At 56.7% G+C, this 25,815-nt stretch overlaps 1 protein-coding gene across 1 annotated transcript; it reads left to right on the top strand.

The window, feature by feature from the left end:
• Positions 1 to 6,539: 6,539 nt before the first annotated feature.
• LOC311426205 (uncharacterized protein) lies at positions 6,540 to 21,925 on the top strand (the record flags this gene model as incomplete). The annotated part of the gene is made up of 5 exons (XM_084502402.1): positions 6,540 to 16,839; positions 17,594 to 17,728; positions 18,645 to 18,950; positions 19,943 to 20,453; positions 21,459 to 21,925. The coding sequence occupies exons 1-5, from the start codon at positions 6,790 to 6,792 to the stop codon at positions 21,923 to 21,925; spliced, it is 11,469 nt and encodes a 3,822-aa protein (XP_084358528.1). The 5' UTR covers positions 6,540 to 6,789.
• Positions 21,926 to 25,815: the final 3,890 nt, after the last annotated feature.

Here is a 25,815-nt window from a genome sequence, read left to right as displayed (position 1 = left end):
GGTGCAAATGAAAAAGGTTAATTAATTTAACAAAGGGAGAATTAATTTAGTCTTGATATAAATGTGAACAGTGCAAGGATTTAGCCTGGTGGAAATGCAGAACACGAGGAGAAAGAATTTGGGCCAGGTGGAAATGCAAAAAGTGCAAGGATTAAACCTGGTGCAAACGCGAATCCCCCCCACAAAAGAAAAAAATAATAATAATTTAACTCAATGCAGATTTAAAAATAAAAACATAAAAAAAGGAGGGAGAAAATCTTGCAAAAAATCTCAGTGTTGCAAATCTATGGGGCACGATGAAATGGTGGTGTGTGATAAAAACACGAGGGGTACTTTGGGGAGAATTTTGGGGGGATAGGAGTGGGCAGGGAGAAGCATTGCCTGAGGAATTGTAGGGATTAAAAGAATAAAATTTTGTGTGTTTTTCCTAGAAAATGCCTTTTTATTCTTATTTAATGACAGAGGTTTGCAGGCTCCTGAAGCTGGAGGGGTTGGGCCCAGACCCTAAAAAAGACCCATGAATTCGGGGTCTCCTCTCTATGAAGGTGACCAAGGGGATCCCAAGGGTTTTGGGGGCCCCCAAAACCTCAAGGGACTCGTGAACTTGAGGACACCTCTCTATAAAGGTGACCGACAGAGCCCCCAAAATTTTGGGGGACCTCAGACCCTCAAGGAACCCACGAATTTGGGGGCACCGCTCCACGCAAGGGACCCCCCTGACCCTCCCCTTATTTCCCAGCCATGGCGGGGACGCCCATGAGGGCGTTGCACTGGTTTTACTGGGAGGTGAGTGCTGGGGGCGGGGGCTCGGGTGCTGCCGTCCCCCTGGGGTGGCTGTGGGGCACTCGGGTCCCACTCTCGTGTCGTTGCTGCCATCTACTGCCCGACCTCGGGCCATGCTCACCGACACTGATGCACGTGGCCTCACCCCCCTTTTTGCATTGCATTTTTGCACCCTTTTCTTGCATCACCTTTTTCGCACCCTCCTCTTGCGCCACATTTTTTGCACGTGCTTTTGCTCCCCCTCCTTGCACCCTCCTTTTGCATCACGTTTTAGCACCTATTTTTGCGCTGCCTTTAATAATCCCATTTATAATAATGGGATGATAATCCCCTTTCTTGCACTCCCTTTTTGCATTGCGTTTTTGCAGCCCTTTTTGCACCCAGTTTTTGCATGCCTCCTTTTGCACCCCTTTTACACCCCTCCTCTTATTTCCTTTTTGCATCTCCTTTTCAATCCCTCCTCTTGCTTCCTTTTTGCATCTCCTTCTGCACTCATTTCTCCCATGCCTCCTTTTGCACCTCTCTTCTTGTTTCCTTTTTGCATCTCCTCTTGCATCCCTCTTCTTTCTTCCTTTTTGCATCTCCTTTTGCACTGCATTTTTGCACTGACCTCTACCATCCCCGTTTAGAACCCCCTTTTTCACCCTCTTTGTACCTTTTTCCATGTGACCCCACGGTCTCCTTCTGCCCCCACAACTTTGCTTATGTCCTTCCCTCATGGAGTGCAATGGTGGTGTTGCACGCTCCTCAGGGTGCAAATTCAGTGTTGCATGCTCCTTGGGGTGCAAATTTAGTGTTGCATGCACACGTTGCCCTGGGATTTGGGGTCTGCAACACATATGTTGCATGGGGATTTGGGGTTTGCAATGCACACATTTCATGGGGGTTTGGGGTTTCCAACACACCCTTCTCAGTGTTCACGTCTCCCCTCTTAACCATTATGTCACCTTTGATGGCGACACCCTTTGATGAGGGGTGGGAGGAGAGGGTTGAGGGTTGGCCTTGGAGTTGGGTTTGGGGTTGGCTTTGGCTTTGGGGTAGGCCTTGGCCTTGGGGTTGGCGTTGGGGTAGGCCTTGTGGCCCCAACATGGGGCCTTCATGGGTTTTGGGGGGTGATAGGAGTATGATGGGGTGCTGAGGGGTGGGAGGAGAGGGATGGGGACTTGGAGGGTTGGGATAGGCCTTGGTGTAGAGTTTGGGGTTGACCTTGGTGTTAAGGCAGGCCTTGGCCTTGGGGTTGCGTTGGCATTGGGGTAGACCTTGTGGCCCCAACATGGAGCCTTCAGGGGTTTTGGGGGTGCTGGGAGCATGATGGGGTGCTGAGGGGTGGGGGACTTGGAGGGTTGGGGTTGGCCTTGGTGTTGGGGTTGACCTTGGTGTTGGGGTCAACCTTGGTGTTGGGGTAGGCCTTGGCCTTGGGGTTGGTGGAGGAATCACCCAAAACGCTCTGGGCATCCTCCAGAACTACCATAGGGATCCCCTAAACCTTCTAGAGACCCTAAGACCACTTCAATGACCCCAAAACTACTGCAAACACCCTCTCATTACCCCCATGGACAACCTAAGTACCCCCCCCGGACTCCCTAAACACCCCTTCCTACCCCTAAATTTCTACAGAGACCCCCCCCAACCCACTCTGGGGTCCCCCAAAACCCTCCATGGTCCCCCAAAACCACCCCAGAGACACCCAAGATTTCCACAGGGACCCCCTCTCACTCCCCCCCCCCACCCCAATCTCCAAACTCCTCCGGGGACTCCAAAAATGACCCCAAAGACGCCCTCAGATCACCCTAGGGAGCTCCTAAATCCAGCTGGGATCCCCCAAATGCTCCAGAGACCCCCCTAAAACACCCCCAGAGACCCCTTAAATTCCCCAAGCTGCTCCAGGACCCCCCCAAATCCCAGCAGGGACCCCCATAAACCATCACAGGGTGCTCCCAAACCCTCCATAGAACCCCAGATCTCCTTGGGGACCCCTTCAGGCCCCCCAGACACCCAAATCCCTCCAGGGTCCCCTCAAACCAGCCTAGGGATCCCCTAAATCCCTTATGGGACCCCCAAACTGCTCCAGAGTCCCCCCCAAAACAACACCAGGACCCTCCAGACCCTCTGTCGATCCCCAAATCCACCCCAGAGAAGCCCCAAATCTTTCCAGGGTCCCCCTCAAACCACCCCAAGGAATTCCCCATAATCACCTCAGGGTCACCCTAAAACCCTCCTGGGATCCCCGAACACCTACAAGAACCCCCCTAAACCACCCCAGGGTGCACCCAAACCTTCCATGGACCCCCAACACCACCCCATAGACCCCTCCAACCTACCCCAAGCCCCCTCCAACCTACCCCAGGCCCCCCCTAAACCACCCCAAGCCCCCCCAAATTTCCCCAGCTACCCCCCAAACCTGCTCAGGGAACACCCGAGCCCCCCATATGGCTGGTGGGGAGGGGGACCCCACAGCGTCCGGGCCCCTCGTTAGCGGCTCTCCGGGCCGTGATGCCCCGGTGCCGCCTGTTCATTTGCTCAGCAATTAGCGGCGACGAAGGTGGGGCTGACCCACAGCCGCCTCGGACGCCTGGGTCCCTTTGGGGGGGGGGATTGGGGGCAGTCCCCCCCACACCCCTATGTCCCACAGAGTGATGGTGGTGGGGTCTGAGGAGGGGTCCCCCCAAATGCCTGGGATCCTCTGCGGGGTGGGGAGGAACCTCTGAAGTCCCTATGGGGGTGGGGAGGGGGTCCCCAAACCTGGGTCTCCCAGGGGTCTGAGGTGGGTGGGGGTCCACAGATGCTTGGGACCCCCCCCCCCCAGGGCACATTGATTTGGGGAGGGGGAGAAATTTGGGTGCTTTGGAGGGTGGGGAAGGTGCCCTGAGACCCTCAGGACAATAGGGGGGGGTCAGGAGGTGGTGTCCGGGCACTTGGGTCATTATGGGGGTGATGAGGGGGTCCTTGGGGATATTTGGGGAGATGCCCTCCCCCACCTATTCTGGTGGGTCTATGGGTGCTCCATGGAGCTTTGGACCCCCCCCAACCACCTGGGACCCTGGGTACCTCCCCTGTTCCCCCCCCCCCCTCCTCCCGCCACCCCACCTCGGCCGTGCCTATTGTTCCCGAGAACAAAAGGCTCCTGCCCCGTCGCAGCCCCAATTATCCGGAGCAGGAGAGCAGAGGGACCCGAGCGTCCCCAAACACGGCCCTGCCCCACGTTGGACCTGGCCTCCTGGGTCCTGGGGGCTGGGGGGGGTGGCAAAAAGGGGGCTGGGGGGCACGGGGATGGAGGGGTGGGAATGGGGAAGGAGGGATGGTGTCCAGGTGGGTGGATGAAGGAGTGGGTGGGTGGAGGGATGAAAGGATGGAGGGATGGAAGGGTGGAGGGATGGAAAGATGGGGGGGTGGAAGGAAGGATGGATAGGTGGAAGGATGGAGGGATGGAAGGAGAAATGGAGGACGGAGAGAGAGAAGAACAATTGGATGGGTGGAGGGATTGTTGGGTGGACAGATGGATGGAAGGGTCTACCGAGGAAGGAATTGTTGGAGGGTTGGGTGGACGGATGGTTTAATGGAATAATTCATGGAGGGGTCGTTGGATGGGTAGAGAGAGGGATGGAGGGATCGTTGGATTCGAGGATGGACGGAGGGATCAGCTGAGGAAGGAATTGGAGGGATGAAGTGGACGGATGGATGGAGTAATGGAAGAATGGATGGAGGGATCGTTGGATGGGTAGAAGGAGGGATGGTGGGGTCAACCGAGGAAGGAATTGTTGGAGGGATGGGTGGACGGATGGAGGGATTAATGGAAGAATGGCTCGAGGGATTGTTGGATGGGTAGGAGGAGGGGTGGAGGGATCGTAGGGTGGATGGAGGGGTCAACCAAGGAACGAATTTTTGGAGGGATGGGTGGAAGAATGGATTGAGGGATCCTTGGATGGATGGATGGATGGATGGACAGATGGACGGACGGACGGAGAGATCAACAGAAGGATGAATCATAGGATGGACGAACAGATGGACAGACAGATGGAGGGATGGATGGACGGACAGATGGACGGACGGAGGGATCTTTGGATGGAAGCAGGGATGGTTGGAAGAAGCATTGAACGGGCAGATGGGTGGGCGGACGGACGGACGGATCGCTGCGTGAACGAAGGAGTGGATGGCGAGATGGAAGGACGGATGGAAGGACAGATGGACAGAGGCATCTTTGGACGGACAGATGGATGGAAAAACCACAGAGGAGCCACCACCACCCCCCCGCCGCCCTGCTGGCGCCAGCACCGGCCCGAATCCATCCAGCCCCAGATCTTATCTCTGCCCCCGGGGCCAGGGTGCCCCCAGACCCCACCCCCCTCCACGGGGACCAGTGGGGGTGGCACTGGGGAGGGTGGAGCCAGCACGCCATTGGCTGCTGCCACCCCTTTGGCCCCTACAAAAACCCGGAGCCCTCGGAGGAGTCACAGCCCCGTGGTCCTGGGATGGTGAGTCCTGGACATTTGGGTCCCCTGTCCATTTGATGGGGGTGGGGAGGGTCTATGGGGTCTATAGGGTCTATGGGGTCTATAGGGGTCTATGGGGTGTATAGGGGTCTATGGGATCTATAGGGTCTATAGAGGTCTATGGGGGTCTATGGGGTCTATAGGGGTCTATGGGGGCCTATGGGGGTCTATGGGGTCTATGGGGGTCTATGGGGTCTATAGGGTCTATAGGGGTCTATGGGGTAGGGTCCCAGAAGCCTTCATCCCCTTCCTCATTCTGGGGGGTTATGGGGTCTACGGGGTGGAGTGGGGCGAGGTGGGCACCTGGGTCTCCTGCCCTGTTCTGGGACATCGTGGGGTCTATGGGGTGGAGTGGGGCAGGTCCTGGATACTGTGGTCCCCTGCCCTATTTTAGTGGGATATGGGGCTATGGGGTACGGTGGGGCAAGGTGGGTCCTTGACATCTGGGGTCCCCTGCCCCGTTTTAGGTGGGAATGGGTTCTGTGGGGTGAGAGGGGTCTTGGATAGCTGCTTCCATTGCCCAGCTGTGGGGATTTATGGGGTAGAGCTCCCAAATGCCTGGGTCCCCTGCCCTGTTTTAGGTGGGAATGGGGTCAATGGGGTAGAGCAGGGTCAAGGTGGGTCCTGGACATACAGCTCCCCTTCCATTCCGGGGGGTTGTGGGGTCTATGGGGCAGGGTGGGTCCCCGGATGCCTGGGTCCCCCCACACCCTTTTTTAATGTCCTCTCTGCGGTGCGTGGTGCAGATGGGGCCTCGTCGGACGTGGCTTCTCTGGGCCTGGCTCGTGCTCCAGTGTGGTGAGTCCAGTTTGGCCAAAACCCCCGTTTCTGCACCCAAACGCCACCCCACCCCTCTCCCCACCAGTCTTTGAAATGGTTTCTCCTTTTCCACCTTGCCCCTCCTTTCCCTTTGCATCTCCAACCTGCCAAATTTTGCATTTCCAGCCCCCAAATCCATGTGTCCTTTCATTGCACCTCTTGCTTTGCTTCTCCCACCCCAAATCTGGCATTTTTATCTCCCAAATCCTTTCATTGTGCTTCTCCTTTTGTATCCCCAATGCCCAGATTTGGTGTTTCTAGCCCAAAATCCATTCAACTCCATAACTGCACCATCCCCTCCCCTGGTAATGGGCAGCAGTGGGTGCTCAACCCTTATACAAGCCCCTAGAGAATACTCACCCTTAAATCCTCCCATGAGTATGCCCCGAAGGGAAGGAAGAGGTTGTTTTAGCAGGAGGAGAGGAAAAGGTGGGAAAATCTGCTTTATTTGTCACAAAAGTAACCCGATCATTGAGCAGTGGATTCTCTGCTGTCTGATAAGGGGTTGGGGCGTCGCTCACCGGGCTCCTGGTTTTGTTCCCCAGGTGCTGATCCACCAGCCCACAGCAGCGCCAAGCTCTGCGCTGGGGTACAATGTGGGCTGGGGACCACTTGCAGAGTGCTGGACGGCAGGCCCAAGTGCGTCCCCTCGCCCTCCTGCAAAAATTACCAGTGCAAAGACGGGACCCAGTGCCAGATGGTGGACGGCTGGCCCCAGTGCGTCCCAGTGCCGTCGTGCAAGAACACCCGTTGTGAAGCAGGAACTGAGTGCAAGATGGTGGACGGGTGGCCAAAATGCGTCCCGTTGCCGTCGTGCAAGAACACCCGATGTGGGGCAGGAACTCAGTGCCAGATGGTGGATGGGTGGCCAAAATGTGTCCCATTGCCTTCATGTAAAAACACCCAATGTGGAGCTGGAACTGAGTGCAAGATGGTGGACGGGTGGCCCAAATGTGTCCCGTTGCCTTCATGTAAAAACACCCAATGTGGAGCAGGAACTCAGTGCCAGATGGTGGACGGGTGGCCCAAGTGTGTCCCGTTACCATCGTGCAAGAACACCCGATGTGGAGCAGGAACTGAATGCAAGATGATTGATGGGTTGCCCAAATGCGTCCCGTTACCCTCATGTAAAAACACCCGTTGTGAAGCTGGAACAGAATGCAAGATGATTGATGGATGGCCCAAATGTGTCCCGTTGCCCTCGTGTAAAAACACTCGTTGTGGAGCAGGAACTCAGTGCCAGATGGTGGACGGGTTGCCCAAATGCGTCCCGTTGCCATCATGCAAGAACACCCAATGTGGAGCTGGAACTCAATGCAAGATGGTGGATGGATGGCCCAAATGTGTCCCGTTGCCGTCGTGCAAGAACACCCGATGTGGAGCTGGAACAGAATGCAAGATGATTGATGGGTTGCCCAAATGCATCCCGTTGCCGTCGTGCAAGAACTTCCAGTGCCAAGCAGGAACAGAATGCAAGATGGTTGATGGGTGGCCAAAATGCATCCCATTGCCCTCGTGTAAAAACACACGATGTGGAGCAGGAACAGAATGCAAAATGGTTGATGGGTTGCCCAAATGTGTCCCGTTGCCATCATGTAAGAACTTCCACTGCCAAGCAGGAACAGAATGCAAGATGGTGGATGGATGGCCGAAATGCGTCCCCTTGCCCTCATGCAAGAACACCCGTTGTGAAGAAGGAACGCAGTGCAAGATGGTGGACGGGTGGCCAAAATGTGTCCCCTTGCCTTCATGTAAAAACACCCGTTGTGAAGCAGGGACTCAGTGCAAAATGGTAGATGGATGGCCGAAATGTGTCCCATTGCCCTCGTGTAAGAACACCCGTTGTGGAGAAGGAACAGAATGCAAGATGATTGATGGGTTGCCCAAATGTGTCCCGTTGCCCTCATGTAAGAACTTCCAGTGTGGAGCAGGAACTCAGTGCCAGATGGTGGACGGGTGGCCAAAATGTGTCCCGTTACCATCGTGCAAGAACACCCGATGCGGAGCAGGAACAGAATGCAAGATGGTTGATGGATGGCCCAAGTGTGTCCCGTTGCCATCATGCAAGAACTTCCAGTGTGGAGCAGGAACTCAGTGCCAGATGGTGGATGGGTGGCCCAGGTGTGTCCCGTTGCCATCGTGCAAGAACACTCGATGTGGAGCCGGGACTCGGTGCCAGATGGTGGACGGGTTGCCCAAATGCGTCCCGTTGCCTTCATGCAAGAACTTCCATTGTGGGGCAGGAACTCAGTGCCAGATGGTGGATGGGTGGCCCAGGTGTGTCCCGTTGCCATCGTGCAAGAACACCCGATGTGGAGCCGGGACTCGGTGCCAGATGGTGGACGGGTTGCCCAAATGCGTCCCGTTGCCGTCGTGCAACAACTTCCACTGTGGGGCAGGAACGCGATGCAAGATGGTGGACGGGTGGCCCAAATGCGTCCCCGTGCCCTCGTGTCGGAATTTCCCCTGCAAGGGTGGGACGCGGTGCCAGATGGTGGCCGGCAGACCCAGGTGCGTCCCCGTGCCCTCGTGCCACAACACCAAGTGCGGCGAGGGCATGCGGTGCAAGGTGGTGGACGGGTGGCCCAGGTGTGTCCACCTCCTGCCGTCCTGCCGGGACATTCGGTGCTTGAAGGGGACCCACTGCAAAATGGTGGACGGGTGGCCCAAATGCGTGCGCAAGCAGGTTTTCCAGAGGGAAGTGCCACCACCGCCAGCTCCCCAGGCGCCCCCGTCGTGCCAAAACGTTCCCTGTTCCAAAGGGACCACGTGCAAGGTGGTGGATGGGTGGCCCCAGTGCGTCCCAACCAAGACGTCCCCAAGGAGACCTTCTTGCGCTGACATCCACTGTCCCAAAAGGACCACGTGCAAGATGACGGATGGGTGGCCCCACTGCGTCCAGAAGCGCCCCTCCTGCAGTGACATCAAATGCGAGAAGGGAACCTCCTGCCAGATCGTTGACGGTTGGCCGCGGTGCGTCCAAAGCAAGACGTCCCCAAGACAACCTTGTCGGGACATCCAGTGTCCCAAGGGAACCTCGTGCAAGGTGACTGATGGCCAAGCGCAGTGTGTCCACAACCCGCCCTCCTGTGATGACATCCAGTGCCAGAAGGGAACCGTGTGCCACATGGTCGACGGTTGGCCGTGGTGCGGGCCAACCAAGACCTCCTACTCGCAGCCCGCCCATAAAACACCGTCGTGCGAGGACATCCGCTGCCAGATGGGGACGGTGTGCAAAATGGTAGACGGCTGGCCCAAATGCGTCGGTCCCCTGCCGTCATGCAACGACATCCGGTGTCCCCAAGGCACCCAGTGCAAGATGATCAACGGTTGGCCCAAGTGCATCCACAACCCGCCCTCCTGCAGCAACATCCAGTGCCCGAAGGGGACCAGGTGCCTCATGGCCCAGGGTTGGCCCCGCTGCGTGCAGAGCGGGCCCTTCCACCACCAGCAACCAGTTTCTCCCAACTGGGCAGGCACCAGGAGGTATTTCTACTCCCATCCCGTCCCGAAACAGCTCCCCAGTGCGCAGCCATCTTGCGCCAACGTGTGGTGTCGCCCAGGGACCTCGTGTAAGATGGTGGACAACCAACCAGGCTGTGTCCCCAACCCACCTTCCTGTAGTGACATCCAGTGCCAGAAGGGAACCGCGTGCCAGATGGTTGATGGTTGGCCACGGTGCGTCCAAACCAAGATATCCCACATGCAACCAACCCAGAAAAAAAGGACGTGTGAGGACATCCAGTGTGCAAAAGGAACCGTGTGCAACATAGTGGAAGGTGGACCCAAATGCGTTGCCCAACGGCGTTCCTGCAGTGACATCCAGTGTCCCAAGGGGACCACGTGTAGGATGGCAGATGGACAACCCCACTGTGTCCACAACGTGCCATCCTGTAGTGACATCCAGTGCCAGAAGGGAACCATGTGCCAGATGGTTGATGGTTGGCCCCGGTGCATCCAAATCAAGGTCTCACCAAGGCGACCTTCCTGCAATGACATCCAATGTCCTAAAGGGACCACGTGCAACTTGATCGATGGTCAACCACGATGCATCCACAACGCTCCCTCCTGCAGTGACATCCAGTGCCAGAAGGGAACCACGTGCCAGATGGTTGATGGTTGGCCCAGGTGCATCCAAACCAGGATATCCGTCAGGCGACCTTCTTGCAACGATGTCCACTGTCCTAAAGGGACCACGTGCAACTTGATCGATGGTCAACCACGATGTGTCCATAACCCACCATCATGCAGTGAGATCCAGTGCCAGAAGGGAACTGCATGCCAGATGGTTGATGGTTGGCCCCGGTGCATCCAAACCAAGATATCCATCAGGCGACCTTCTTGCAACGATGTCCACTGTCCTAAAGGGACTGCATGTAATATGATTGATGGCCAACCAAGATGTGTCCATAACCCACCTTCCTGCAGTGAGATCCAATGCCAGAAGGGAACCACATGCCAGATGGTTGATGGTTGGCCACAGTGCGTTCAAACCAAGATCTCACCGAGGAGACCTTCCTGCAGTGACATCCAATGTCCTAAAGGGACCACGTGCAACTTGATTGATGGCCAACCACGATGCATCCATAATGCTCCCTCTTGCAGTGACATCCAATGCCAGAAGGGAACGGTGTGCCAGATGGTTGATGGTTGGCCCCGATGTGTGCAAACCAAAACCTCTGTGAGGCAGCCGTCTTGCAGGGACATCCAGTGTCCCAAAGGGACCACCTGTAGGATGGCAGATGGACAACCCCACTGTGTCCACAACGCACCTTCCTGCAGTGATATCCAGTGCCAGAAGGGAACCACGTGCCAGATGGTTGATGGTTGGCCACGGTGCGTTCAAACCAAGATCTCCCCACGACAACCTTCCTGCAGTGACATCCAATGTCCTAAAGAGACCACGTGCAACTTGATTGATGGCCAACCACGATGCATCCATAATGCTCCCTCTTGCAGTGAGATCCAATGCCAGAAGGGAACCGTGTGCCAGATGGTTGATGGTTGGCCCCGATGTGTGCAAACTAAGACCACGGTAAGGCAGCCGTCCTGCAGTGATATCCAGTGTCCCAAAGGGACCACGTGTAGGATGGCAGATGGGCAACCCCACTGTGTCCACAACATGCCATCATGCAGTGATATCCAGTGCCAGAAGGGAACCACATGCCAGGTGGTTGATGGTTGGCCCCGATGTGTACAAACTAAGACCACAGTGAGGCAGCCGTCTTGCAAGGACATCCAGTGTCCCAAAGGGACCACGTGTAGGATGGCAGATGGACAACCCCACTGTGTCCATAATGCTCCCTCCTGCAGTGATATCCAGTGCCAAAAGGGAACCACGTGCCAGATAGTTGATGGTTGGCCCCGATGTGTGCAAATCAAGATCTCCCCAAGACGGCCTTCATGCAATGATCTGCACTGTCCTAAAGGGACTGCATGTAATATGATTGATGGCCAACCACAGTGTGTCCACAACGCTCCCTCCTGCAGTGACATCCAGTGCCAGAAGGGAACTGCATGCCAGATGGTTGATGGTTGGCCCCGGTGCATCCAAACCAAGATATCCATCAGGCGACCTTCTTGCAACGATGTCCACTGTCCTAAAGGGACTGCATGTAATATGATTGATGGCCAACCAAGATGTGTCCATAACCCACCTTCCTGTAGTGATGTCCAGTGCCAGAAGGGAACCACGTGCCAGATGGTTGATGGTTGGCCCCGGTGCATCCAAATCAAGGTCTCACCAAGGCGACCTTCCTGCAATGACATCCACTGTCCCAAAGGGACCACGTGCAACTTGATTGATGGTCAACCACGATGCATCCACAATGCGCCCTCTTGCAGTGATATCCAGTGCCAGAAGGGAACCGTGTGCCAGATGGTTGATGGTTGGCCCAGGTGCATCCAAACCAAGATCTCCGTGAGGCAGCCGTCTTGCAAGGACATCCAGTGTCCCAAAGGGACCACGTGTAGGATGGCAGATGGACAACCCCACTGTGTCCACAACGCACCTTCCTGCAGCGATGTCCAGTGCCAGAAGGGAACCGTGTGCCAGATGGTTGATGGTTGGCCCCGATGCATCCAAATCAAGATCTCCCCAAGACGTCCTTCTTGCAATGATGTCCACTGTCCCAAAGGGACCACGTGCAACTTGATTGATGGTCAACCACGATGCATCCATAACGCTCCCTCCTGCTCTGACATCCAGTGCCAGAAGGGAACTGTGTGCCAGATGGTTGATGGTTGGCCCCGGTGCATCCAAGTCAAGACCTCTGTGAGGCAGCCGTCTTGCAAGGACATCCAGTGTCCCAAAGGGACCACGTGTAAGATGGCAGATGGACAACCCCACTGTGTCCACAACGCTCCCTCTTGCAATGAGATCCACTGCCAGAAGGGAACCACATGCCAGATGGTTGATGGTTGGCCCCGGTGCATTCAAACCAAGATGCCCTCTGTGCAACCTACTTGCAGTGACATCCATTGTCCCAGAGGGACCACGTGTAAGATGGATGATGGCTGGCCACTCTGCGTCCAAAACCGACCCTCTTGCCATGATGTCCAGTGCCAGAAGGGAACCACGTGCCAGATGGTGGATGGTTGGCCCCGGTGTGTCCAAGTCAAGACCTCCATTAGGAAACCTTCTTGCAGCGATGTCCAATGCCCCAAGGGGACCACGTGCAATATTGTCAACGGTTGGCCCCAGTGTGTGCAAAACCGTCCCTCCTGCAGCGACATCCAATGCCAGAAGGGATCAGCTTGCCAGATGGTTGATGGTTGGCCCCGGTGCGTTCAAACCAAGGTCTCACCAAGGCGACCTTCCTGCAGTGACATCCAATGTCCTAAAGAGACCACGTGCAACTTGATTGATGGCCAACCACGATGCATCCACAACGCACCCTCCTGCAGTGACATCCAATGCCAGAAGGGAACGGTGTGCCAGATGGTTGATGGTTGGCCCCGGTGTGTCCACACCAAGATCTCCCCAAGACGGCCTTCTTGCAACGATGTGCAGTGTCCTAAGGGAACCACGTGCAAGATACTATTTGGTTGGCCTCAGTGCGTCCACAGACAACCATCGTGCAACGACATCCAGTGTGAGAAAGGAAGCATGTGCCAGATCCTGGATGGCTGGCCAAGGTGTGTTCAGCACCAGCCAACTTGCAACGACCTCCAGTGTCCCACGGGGACCTCATGCAGGATGGCAGATGGTTGGCCCCAGTGTGTCCAAGTCAAGATGGCCCCGAGGAAACCTTCGTGCAAGGATCTCCAGTGTCCCAAAGGGACGGCGTGCAAGATGCTGCATGGGTTGCCCCAATGCGTCCACAGGCAGCCCTCCTGCCAGGACATCCAATGCCAGAAGGGAACCACGTGCCAGATGGTGGATGGTTGGCCTCGGTGCATCCAAAACAAGATCTCTCTGAGGCAACCTTCTTGCGGGGACATCCAGTGTCCTAAAGGGACTGTGTGTAGGGTGCTACTGGGGTGGCCTCAGTGTGTCCACAGACAACCATCCTGCAACGATATCCAGTGCCAGAAGGGAAGCGTGTGCCAGATTGTAGATGGTTGGCCACGGTGTGTTCAGAGACAACCTACTTGTAAGGACATCCAGTGCCCTAAAGGGACTACGTGCTCTGTGTTCAATGGATGGCCCCAATGCGTCCACAACCAACCCTCCTGCAGCGACATCCAGTGCCAGAAGGGGACCACGTGCCAGATGGTGGATGGTTGGCCCCGATGTGTGCAAACCAAGATCTCCCCAAGACGGCCTTCTTGCAACGATGTCCACTGTCCCAAAGGGACCACGTGCAATATTATCAACGGCTGGCCCCAATGTGACCAAAATCGTCCCTCCTGCAGTGACATCCAGTGCCAGAAGGGATCTGTGTGCCAGATGGTTGATGGTTGGCCCCGTTGTGTGCAAACCAAAACCACCCTGAGGCTACCATCCTGCAACAACATCCAGTGTCCCAAAGGGACCTCATGCAAGATGCTGCAGGGGTGGCCCCAGTGCGTCCACAGCCAGCCCTCCTGCAGTGATGTCCACTGCCCCAAGGGGACCACGTGCAATATTGTCAACGGTTGGCCCCAGTGCGTCCCAAACCGACCTTCTTGCAGCAACATCCAGTGCCAGAAGGGAACCACGTGCCAGATGGTTGATGGTTGGCCACGGTGTGTGCAAATCAAGGTCTCCCCAAGGCGACCTACTTGCGCGGACCTCCACTGCTCCAAAGGGACCACGTGCAAGGTGACGAATGGGTGGCCCCACTGCGTCCAGAACCCACCCTCCTGCAGTGACGTCCAGTGCCAGAAGGGAACCACGTGCCAGATGGTCGATGGTTGGCCCCGGTGTGTGCAAGTCAAGACTTCCATCAGGAGACCGACTTGTAGGGACGTCCAGTGTTCCAAGGGATCCATGTGCAAAATGCTACATGGGTGGCCGCAGTGTGTCCACTCCCAGCCCTCCTGTCACGATGTCCAGTGCCCCAAAGGGACCGCGTGTAATATGGTCAACGGATGGCCCCAGTGCGTCCAAAATCGTCTCTCCTGCAGTGACATCCAGTGCCAGAAGGGAACCGCGTGCCAGATGGTTGATGGTTGGCCCCAGTGCGTCCAAACCAAGACCTCCATTAGGGGACCTTCCTGCAGGGATGTTCAGTGTCCCAAAGGGATCACGTGCAAGATGCTGCATGGGTGGCCGCAGTGTATCCATAGACAACCCTCCTGCAGCGACATCCAATGCCAGAAGGGGACCACGTGCCAGATGGTGGATGGTTGGCCCCAGTGTGTCCAAACCAAGGCCTCCCCAAGACGGCCTTCTTGCAACGATGTCCACTGTCCCAAAGGGACCACGTGCAAGATGACAGATGGGTGGCCACGGTGTGTCCACAGCCAACCTTCCTGCAGTGACATCCAGTGTCCCAAGGGGACCACGTGCAATATTATCAACGGCTGGCCCCAATGCGTCCAAAATCGTCCCTCCTGCAGTGACATCCAGTGCCAGAAGGGAACCGTGTGCCAGATGGTTGATGGTTGGCCCCGATGTGTGCAAACCAAAACCACCCTGAGGCAACCATCCTGCAACAACATCCACTGCCCCAAAGGGACCTCGTGCAAGATGCTGCAGGGGTGGCCCCAGTGCGTCCACAGCCAACCCTCCTGCAGTGACGTCCACTGCCCCAAGGGGACCACGTGCAATATTGTCAACGGTTGGCCCCAGTGTGTGCAAAACCGTCCCTCCTGCAGTGACATCCAATGCCAGAAGGGAACCACGTGCCAGATGGTTGAGGGTTGGCCCCAGTGTGTGCAAACCAAGACCTCCATTCGTAGACCGTCTTGCAGGGACATCCAGTGTCCAAAGGGGACCACGTGCAAGGTGAACGATGGGTGGCCACAGTGCGTCTACACCCAACCCTCTTGCAATGACATCCAGTGTCCCAAGGGCACGGCCTGCACGATGACAGAGGGTTGGCCCCAGTGTCTTCCCAGCCATCCCCTCTTCCGCTCTGCACCCTGGGGTCACCCTGCTTCTGCCCCCCAAATTTCCGCTGGGGTCTCCCCCATCCCCTCGTCCTGCCGTGGCGCCCACTGCGCTGCCACCCCCGCATCCTGCCAGAATTTTGCCTGCAAGCCCGGCACCGTTTGCATGGTGGTGCACGGCCACCCCTCCTGCGTCTCCCGGCCTTCCTGCAAGAACCTCCACTGCCAAGCGGGGATGGGCTGCAAGCTCCTCAACGGGTGGCCCCGCTGTGTCCGCATCCCCTCCTGCGGCGACCTGCAGTGCCCGAGTGGGATGGCGTGCCGGGTGGTGCGAGGCTGGCCCAAGTGCGTGCGGATGGTGAGGAGCGCGCCCGCGGCGTCTTGCACCGGCGTCTCCTGCAAATCCGGCACCGCGTGCCAAGTGGTGGAGGGCGTCCCCCGCTGCGTGCCCCCCAAGCCCACCTGCGACACGGTGCACTGCTTGGAAGGGACCACGTGCCACGTGGTGGAGGGCTGGCCCAAGTGCATGCCCAACCAGCCCACCTGCGGCGCCGTCCGCTGCCCCGAGGGCACCACGTGCCAAGTGGAGGGTGGTTGGCCAACCTGCGTGCCCAACAAGCCCTCCTGCAGCACCGTCCGCTGCCCGGCCGGGACCACGTGCCAGATGGTGGAAGATTGGCCCAAATGCGTGCCCAACAAACCAACCTGCAAAGAGGTGCATTGCCCGGTGGGGACGACGTGCCAGATGGTGGAGGATTGGCCCAAATGCGTGCCCAACAAGCCAACTTGCAACGACATGCATTGCCCCGCCGGAACGACGTGTAGGGTGGTGGAGGATTGGCCCAAATGCGTGCCCAGCAAGATGTCTTGCAAAGAAGTGCGTTGCCCAGCTGGGAGCACGTGCAGGATGGTGGACGACTGGCCCAAATGCGTCCCCAACGAGCCGTCCTGCAACGATGTGCACTGCCCGAAGGGGACAACGTGCAAGGTGGTGGAATCCTCACCCAGATGCCTCCCTGTCTCGCAGCCCCCACTTGTCTGCCACGTTTTGGGGCGCTGGCGCTACCGGGCCTTTGATGGGAAGAGCTACGGCTTGGCGGGGGCTTGCACCCAGACGTTGGTGAGCACTTGTGGCACCCAGTTGCCCACCCTCCATGTCACGGCGGGCGGCCAGTTTGGCGCGGGACCGGGCGCCTCCTTCAGCCACGTCACGCTCCGCGGCGATGGCTTCGAGGTCGTCCTGCACCGAGGCGAGGAGACGATGGCGAGGGTGAGGATTTGGCCCTGGGTGTGAGGGGGGTGTCCCATAGTCCCTGGGAGGGAGCGGGAAATCAGATGTCTGGGGTCTCCCAATCCCCTAGAACTCCAAGATGAGTGGTGGGCCCAGATGTCCAGGTCCTCCCCATCCCATTTCCATCCCCAAGACCCCATAGCTTGGTGTTGGACCAGGTGTCCAGCTCCTCCCCATCCCATTTCCAACCCCAAGACCCCATAAATGAGTAGTGGGCCCAGATGTAGAGCTCCACCCCATTCCCTTTCCAGCCCCCAGACCCCATAACCAAGTGGTAGACCAGGTGTCCAGCTCCTCCCCATCCCCTTTCCAGCCCCCAGACCCCATAACTGAGTAGTGGACCCAGACATAGAGCTCCTCCCCATCCCATTTCCATCCCCAAGACCCCATAACTGAGTGGAAGACCAGGTGTCCAGCTCCTCCCCATCCCCTTTCCATCCCCGACCCCATAACTGAGTGGTAGACCAGGTGTCCAGCTCCTCCCCATCCCCTTTCCAGCCCCCAGACCCCATAACTGAGTGGTAGACCAGGTGTCCAGCTCCTTCCCACCCCATTTCCATCCCCAAGACCCCATAACTGAGTGGTAGACCAGGTGTCCAGCTCCTCCCCACCCCATTTCCATCCCCAAAACCCCATAACTTGGGGTCTAGGTCCACTCATTCCCCCTTCCAAGACTGAGGAAGGGTCCCAGGTGCCCTCACCAGGGTTTCCGAGCCAATGTCCTCCCTTACAGGTGGCCGGGACCCGGGTCCCCCTACCCCTCTCACTGGCAGGGGGTCGGGTGCGCCTGGAGCGAAGAGGGGGACAACGGCGGGTGGCCACGGCCATAGGCGTGCGGGTGGCCGTTGGTGGGGACGGCGCGGTGACGGTGACGGCACCGGCAACGCTACGGGGACAGCTCTGTGGGCTCTGCGCCCATCCTGAGGAGGGGGCCGGCGAGGGACAGGGGACACAGTGCTGTGAGTGGGGCGTGGGGACGTTGATTGGGGACGGGGACCCCAGTTAGGGGGACTGGAGGGAAGGGGGGAATGGGATGGGGACAGCCAAGGGGTTGGGGATGGGCGTTGAGTTGGGAATGGGGATGGAGAAAGGGGTGTAGGAGGTTGAAGGGATGAGGAAATGGGTGAAAGGATGGAGAAATGGGTGAAGGACTTTGAAGGGATGAGGAAATGGGTGAAGGAGGTTGAAGGGATGAGGAAATGGGAGAAGAAGGATGAATAGACAAGGAAATGGGTGAAGGAGGTTGAAGAGATGGGTGAAGAAAGATGAGGGGATGAAGAAATGGATGTAGGAGGTTGAAGGGATGAGGAAATGGGTGAAGGAGGTCAAAGGGATGAGGAAATGGGTGAAGGAGGTCAAAGGGATGAGGAAATGGGTGAAGGAGGTCAAAGGGATGAGGAAATGGGTGAAAAAGGTCGAAGGAATGAAGAAATAGGTGAAGGAGGTTGAGGGATGAAGAAATGGTTGAAGTACAATGAAGGGATGAGGAAATGGGTGAAAAGGTTGAAGGGTTGGGTGAAGGTTGAAGGGACGGGGAAAATGGGTGAAAGGATGGAGAAACGGGTGAAGGAGGTTGAAGGGACGGGAAAAAGGGTGAAGGAAGGATAACTGGGTGAAAAAGGAAGGATAACTGGGTGAAAAAGGAAGGATAACTGGGTGAAAAAGGAAAGATAATTGGATAAAAAGGGGATGGAGGAGGACCAAGGAACCCTTCCAGGAGGAGAAGCCAAATAATCAATTCTTCTCTTCCCACAGCCTCCTCCTGCTCACCCAAACACCCCCAGGGGCCCTGTGCCCCCATCCCCAACCCCGTCCCCATCCCCGTCCCCAAACCCGTCTCCAACCTGGTCCCTCACCCCGTCCCCAACCCCGCCACCTGCTCAGCCCTGGGCATGGGCCACGTCCGCACCTTCGACCGCCTCCACCACGATTTCTCCGGCTCCTGCCTCTACCTCCTGGCCGGACTCTGCCCCGGCACCCAGGGCCCGGAGCCCTTCCGCGTCCTGGTGCGGGGTGGCCTGGGTGGCATCACCGGTGCCGAGGTCCTGGTGCGCCGCACGCGCGTGGAGCTGGAGCCCGGGCGGGTCACGGTGAGTAAGGGAGGAGTAGGAGAGCACGGGGGTGGTGGTGTGAAGCTGGGGAGTGAGTAAGGGCTACAAGGAGGGAGTTGTGAGGATGGAGTAAACCGGGAGGGAAGGGCTGGATGCTGTGTAGCACCTTCTGCCCAAACTGGGATTAAGTAAGGATGTGTTGACTGACCAAGGGATGAGTAAAGAGGGAGTAGCAGGCAAGTGATGTGTAAAGAGTAAAGACCAAGTAAATCCAGTCCAGATTTCGCAAGGGGAGTAACAAGTGAGTAATGAGTAGCACATGAGTTGACAAGAAATGGGGGAAGCGGAAGATGTTAGCCAGCTCAGAGTTGCCCAAGGATGTGTAGGAAGTAAAGCACGAGCATTGAATGAGTAGTGAGTTAGTAAAAGAGCAGGCCTGGATGTAGGAGCTGGCTCAGTGGTGTCACAGGATGCATAGTGAGTAAAGAGTAAGCATGAGCAGTGAGTTAGTAAAAGAGAAAGCAGGGACATTAGCTGGCTGGGAGGTGCTGGGGGGTGACATAGTGAAGAGTGAGTAGTGAATGAGTAGCAAGTGTGTAAATAATGAGTGAGAAGGTCGTAAGTTGGGAGATGTATTAGTTGGCTGGAAGTGCTGAGTAGTGAGAGTAAAGCATAACTAGAGAGTAAGTGGGTTTGGTCCAGTCCCTGCCACTAGCTGCTTAGGAGGACCAGAGGCAAACTGGTGAGCAGGGAGTGAGTAGCAAGAGAGTAAACCCTGAGTAGTCAGTAAGAGGGCTCAGTCCTGTCTGATTCCCACTACAAGTGGCCTCGGAGGGTGGGTAGCAAAATGGTGAGCAACAAGTGTGTAGCTTGTGAATGCTCCAGTGAGTAAACCACGAGTAACGACCGAGCAAACCAGGAGTAGTGAGTGAGTAAAGTGTGAGTAGCAAGGAAATGGGCTCCAGAAGAGCTGAAAACCGATTCTGACCCCTCTGGGGGCTCCCTTTACGCCCTGTGTCCCCCCCAAATAGGTGAACGGCGTGCCGACCCTCCTGCCCCACGTGGCCAAGGCCTCGGCGGTGACCCTGGAGCCCCGGGGCTGGGAGGTGGAGGTGCGGACCCCCCGGGGGCTGCGAGTGGCCTTCGATGGGCACCACGGGCGGGTGAGCATCCGCGTGCCGGGCGCCTACAGCGGCCACCTCTGCGGGCTCTGCGGGGACTTCGACGGGGACCCCCGCAACGACCTGGCGCCGGCAGGGGGGTGGCGGGTGGGGGACACGGCGGGGTGCGGGGACGCGGCGGGGTGCGGGGAGGTCGGGGGGAAGGGGCAAGAAGAGGTGGGGAGGGAGTGCGGGGTGCTGCTGAACAAGGAGGGGCCCTTCCGGCTGTGCCACGAGGCCGTTCACCCCGAAACCTACTTTCGGGACTGCGTCGCCGACCGGTGTCACCGCGAGGGGGTCTGCCGCGTCCTCGCCGCCTACGTGGCGGCCTGCCAGGAGGCCGGGAGGAAGGTTCTGGAGTGGCGTTCCAAGGGGTTCTGCTGTAAGTGGCTCGTGGGGGGCTCGGGGGGTAGGGTTGGAGGGGTTGGAGGGGGACACGGCCCCGTAGAGCACCCCGGGAATCCAGGAGTCTGGGTGGGGTGGGGGCATGATCCCATAGAGCACCCCAAGACCCCCATAAATCATTTTGGGATGGGGAAATAACCCCATAGAGCACCCCAAGATCCCATAAATCCTGGTGGGATGGGGAAAGAAACCCATAGAGCACCCCAGGGCCCCAAAAGTCTTGGTGGGTTTGGGGACATGGCCCCATAGAGCATCCCAGGACCCCACAAATCACAATGGGATAGAGACATGGCCCCATAGAGGATCCCAGGGCCCCATAAATCACAATGGAATGGGAACATGGCCCCATAGAGCATCCCAGGGCCCCAAAAGTCTTGGTGGGAGGGAGAAATAACCCTATAGAGCACCCCAAGATCCCATAAATCCTGGTGGGATGGGGAAAGAACCCCATAGAGCACCCCAGGACCCCACAAATCACAATGGGATGGGGACATGGCCCCATAGATCATCCCAGTATCCCAAAGGTCTTGGTGGGATGGGAACAAAACCCCATAGAGCACCCCAAAACCCCATAAATCCTTTTGGGATGGGGAAATAACCCCGTAGAGCACCCCAAGACCCCATAAATCCTGGTGGGAGGGAGAAATAACCCCATAGAGCATCCCAGGGCCCCAAAAGTCTTGGTGGGATGAGGACATGGCCCCATAGAGCACCCGAAGACCCCATAAATCCTTTTGGGATGGGGAAAGAACCCCGTAGAGCACCCCAAGATCCCATAAATCCTGGTGGGAGGGAGAAATAACCCCATAGAGCACCCCAGGGCCCCAAAAGTCTTGGTGGGATGAGGACATGGCCCCATAGAGCACCCCAGGACCCCAAAAGTCTTGGTGGGATGGGGACATGACCCTATAGATCACCTAGGAGAAGCCAAGGATCCAGAGGGGACCGAGGACCTTCCCCCAACACCACCTTCTCCCCACAGCCCCCCAGTGCCCCGCGGGCACCCGCTACGCCATCTGCGCCCCTGGCTGCACCCCGGGGTGCCGTGAAGGCTGTGTGTCCCCTGACGACTCCCACGGGGGCACCCAGAGGTGCTCAGCAGAGCCGGCGGCAGCACCGGCTACCGTGGGCACCCCGGGGACCTGCCGGGCCGTGGGGACCCAACACTACTTGAGCTTCGACGGGGTGGCCATGGCCGTGGCGGACAACTGCTCCTACGTGGTGGCCCGGAGCTGTGCCCCCCCCGGCGCCCACCCTGCCTTCGACGTGACTGTCACCGACCCACCCCGGGGTGGCCCCGGCCCCCGCAGCGTCACCGTCACCGTGCACCAGCACCGCTTCGTGCTACGGGGTGGGCACCCCGGTGTGGTGGAGGTGAGGAGGAAGAGGAGGAGGAAGGGGAGAGCAGTGGGGATGGGCAAGGGTTGGAAGGGGTGGAGAAGGGGGTGAGGGGGGAGGAGAAATGGGTGGGGGGGTGGATGGAGGAGGTGGAGAGAGGGATGGGAGGGTGGGGACGTGGAGAAGGCTGAGGGGGAGGGAGGGAGGGATGAAGGATGTGGAAAGAGATGAGGATGGTTGGGTGGAGGATGGATGGATGAAGAACGTGGAAAAAGGGGTGAAGAAGGGATGGATATAGAAGAGGATGGATGGATGGATGGTGAAGGACGTGGAAAAAGGGATGGAGAAGGGCAGAGGTGGAGGAATAGATAAGGGATGAGTGGATGGATGGATGAAAAATGTGGAAAAAGGGATGGAGAAAGACAGAGGTAGAGGTATGGACAGAGAAGAGGATGGGTAGGTGGAGGAAGAACATGGAAAAAGGGATGGAGAAGGGCAGAGATGGAGGAATAGATAAAGGATGAGTGGATGGATGGATGGATGAAGAACATGGAAAAAAGGATGGATAAAGGATGGAGAAAGAAGAAGATGGATAGATGGTTGAAGAACTTTAAAAAAGGGATGGAAAAAGAGGTAGAGGACAGAGAAGAGGATGGGTAGGTGGATGAAGAACATGGAAAAAGGGATGAAGAAGGGATGGATATAGGAAAGGATGGATGGATGGTGAAGAACATGGAAAAAGGGATGGAGAAGGGCGGAGATGGAGGAATAGATAAAGAGAATGGGTGGATGGATGGATGAAAAACGTGGAAAAAGGGATGGAGAAGGGATGGAGAAGGAAGAAGATGGATGGATGGTTGAAGAACTTAGAAAAAGGGATGGAAAAAGACAGAGGTAGAGGTATGGACAGAGAAGAGGATGGGTAGGTGGATGAAGAACATGGAAAAAGGGATGGAGAAGGGCAGAGATGGAGGAATAGATAAAGGATGAGTGGATGGATGGATGAAGCATGTGAAAAGGGATGGAGAAGGACAGAGGTGAAGGGATGGATGGATGGGTGAAGAAAATGGAAAATGGGATGGGTGAAGAACATGGAAAAGTCAATGAAGAAGGGATGGAGAGAGAAGAGGATGGATGGATGGATGGACGGACGGACAGACAGATAAAGATGAAAAGGTTTGGAGGAACAAAACTGGATGGATGAAGGAGATTGGGTGGGTGGTAGAATGACAAATGTCTGCTACGAGGACCAGGGGTGAGGATTGGGCGCCTACTGGGTGCCCCCAACCCACCTCACCCCACCCCACCCCACGCAGGTGGACGGCTCCAAGGTGTCGCTGCCCTTCTGCCTGCAAGGCCAGGCCGTGTGCCTGGCACCCCGGGGTGCCACCACCCTGCTGGTGGCCGACTTCGGCCTCCGCGTCACCGCCGGCCCCGGGGCGGCCGTGGCCGTCACCGTGTCCCCGAGCTTCCGCAACGTCACCTGCGGCCTCTGCGGCAACTTCGACGGCCACCCCTACAACGACCACCTCCACCAGGCCACCACGGCCACGTGTCACCGTCCCTGCCCCGGCCCCAGCTGCCCCCCTTGCCGCCAGCCCCCCAAAAAAGCCTTCATCCACACCGAGCTCTGCGGCGTCCTGCGGGACCCCCAGGGTCCCTTCGGGGGCTGTCACGCCGCGGTCCACCCCAGGGTCTTCTTCGACGTCTGCCTCTGGGAGCTCTGCGAAGCCCCCGGGGACAAGGAGGTCCTCAGCGAGGTCCTGGGTGCTTACGAGGCCGCCTGCCGCCAGGCCAAGGTCCGCGTGGGACCCTGGCGCGTCCCCAGCGTCTGCCGTGAGTTGGGGACCGCGGGGACACGGGGTGGGAGGTGGCCATGGGGTGTTTCGGGTGATCTTCTTGGGGAGGTTCTCGTGTGGGACTCCCCCAAGGCCAGGACGTCCCCATGGATCCATCCACGGTGTCAGGGGGCCGTCCATGATGTCCCCGTTGCCCCCCACCCTGGTGTCCCCTACGCGTCTGTCCCTCCGTGTGTCCATCCGTGATGTTCTCCAGCTCTCTGTCCAACCACAACATCCCTTTGGGGCCCTTCGTGATGTCCCCTTTGTGTCAGTCCGTCCGTGGTGTCCTACGACTGTCTGACCTACCGTGATGTGCCTACATGACCACAGTGTCCTCGACGTGTCCCTCCAAAACGTCCTCCATCAATGTTCTCCATCTCTTGGTGTTCCTTCATGATGTTCTCCATCTCTTGGTGTTCCTCTCTCCATCTCTCGGTGTTCCTCCATCAACATTTTCCACCTCTTGGTGTCCCTCCATCAACTTTCTCCACCTCTTGGTGTTCCTCCATGACGTTCTCCACCTCTTGGTGTTCTTCTCTCCATCTCTTGGTGTCTCTCCATCAACGTTCTCCATCTTTTGGTGTTCCTCTCTCCATCTCTTGGTGTCCCTCCATCAACGTTCTCCACCTCTTGGTGTTCCTCCACGACGTTCTCCACCTCTTGGTGTTCCTCTCCCCAACTCTTGGTGTTCCTCCACGATGTTCTCCACCTCTCTGTCCACCCGTGACATCCCCGTGTGTGATGTCCCCAACGCACCCATGACGTCCTCCATCTCCTTCTCCATCCGTGACCTCCTCACGCGTCCTCCCCCCGACGTGTCCCTCCCCAAGACATGTCCCAACCTAATTCCCGTATCTCCTGCAGCTCCGTGGTGCGTCGAGGGCTCCGGCTGCCGCCCCGGTGTCACCTGCGTCCCCCACCGACTGCGGCGGGACCTGTCTCCAGGTGAGGGGACGAGGAGGGGGACGTGGCGGGGAGAGGGGATGGGGGACCACCAGGTGGAGGAACCATGAAAGAATGAGAAATCATGAAAGGATGAGTAGATGGATGGAGAAAACCATGGAAGGATGAGTGGATGGATGGAGAAACCATGAAAGGATGAGTGGATGGATGGAGAAACCATGGAAGGATGAGTGGATGGATGGAGAAACCATGGAAGGATGAGTGGATGGATGGAGAAACCATGAAAGGATGAGTGGATGGATGGAGAAACCATCTGAGATCACGAAATCGCGTGAAAAAATTAAAGATGCGTGAAAAAGTAGAAGATGGAATGAAGAAATCACCAAAAATAGCTAGAGAAAGGGGACGGAGAAGCCGTCAAAGGACAGATTGATGGAAAAAAATACTGAAAAGGGATGGAAAGATGGAAAAAAATATATCAAAGGGGAATGGATGGATGGAGAAACCATGTGAGATCACGAAATCACGTGAAAAATTAAAGATGCGTGAAAAAGTAGAAGATGGGATGAAGAAATCACCAAAAATAGTTAGAGAAAAGGATGAAAAGGTGGATGGAGAAGCCATCGAAGGACAGATAGATGGAAAAAAATAGTGAAAAGGGATGGAAAGATGGAAAAAAATATATCAAAGGGGAATGGATGGATGGGGAAACCATCTGAGATCACGAAATCACGTGAAAAATTAAAGATGCGTGAAAAAGTAGAAGATGGGATGAAGAAATCACCGAAAATAGTTAGAGAAAAGGATGAAAAGGTGGATGGAGAAGCCATCGAAGGACAGATCGATGGAAAAAAATAGTGAAAAGGGATGGAAAGATGGAAAAAAATATATCAAAGGGGAATGGATGGATGGAGAAACCATGTGAGATCACGAAATCACGTGAAAAATTAAAGATGCGTGAAAAAGTAGAAGATGGGATGAAGAAATCACCGAAAATAGTTAGAGAAAAGGATGAAAAGGTGGATGGAGAAGTCATTGAAGGACAGATCGATGGAAAAAAATAGTGAAAAGGGATGGAAAGATGGAAAAAAATATATCAAAGGGGAATGGATGGATGGGGAAACCAAAGGGTAGAGAGAAAAATGGATGGATGGAGAAAATGTTGAAGATGGGTGAAGGAACGATTGATGATGGATCGAAGGATGGAGAAACCATTGATGATTGATTGAAGGATGATGGATGGATGGAGAAACCATT

The sequence above is a fragment of the Aythya ferina genome, assembly GCF_964211825.1.
Source record: "Aythya ferina genome assembly, chromosome: 39".
Taxonomy (NCBI): Eukaryota; Metazoa; Chordata; class Aves; order Anseriformes; family Anatidae; genus Aythya; species Aythya ferina.
The sequence above is the reverse complement of the archived record's forward strand: the minus strand, read 5'-3'. Positions and strand labels throughout refer to the sequence as shown.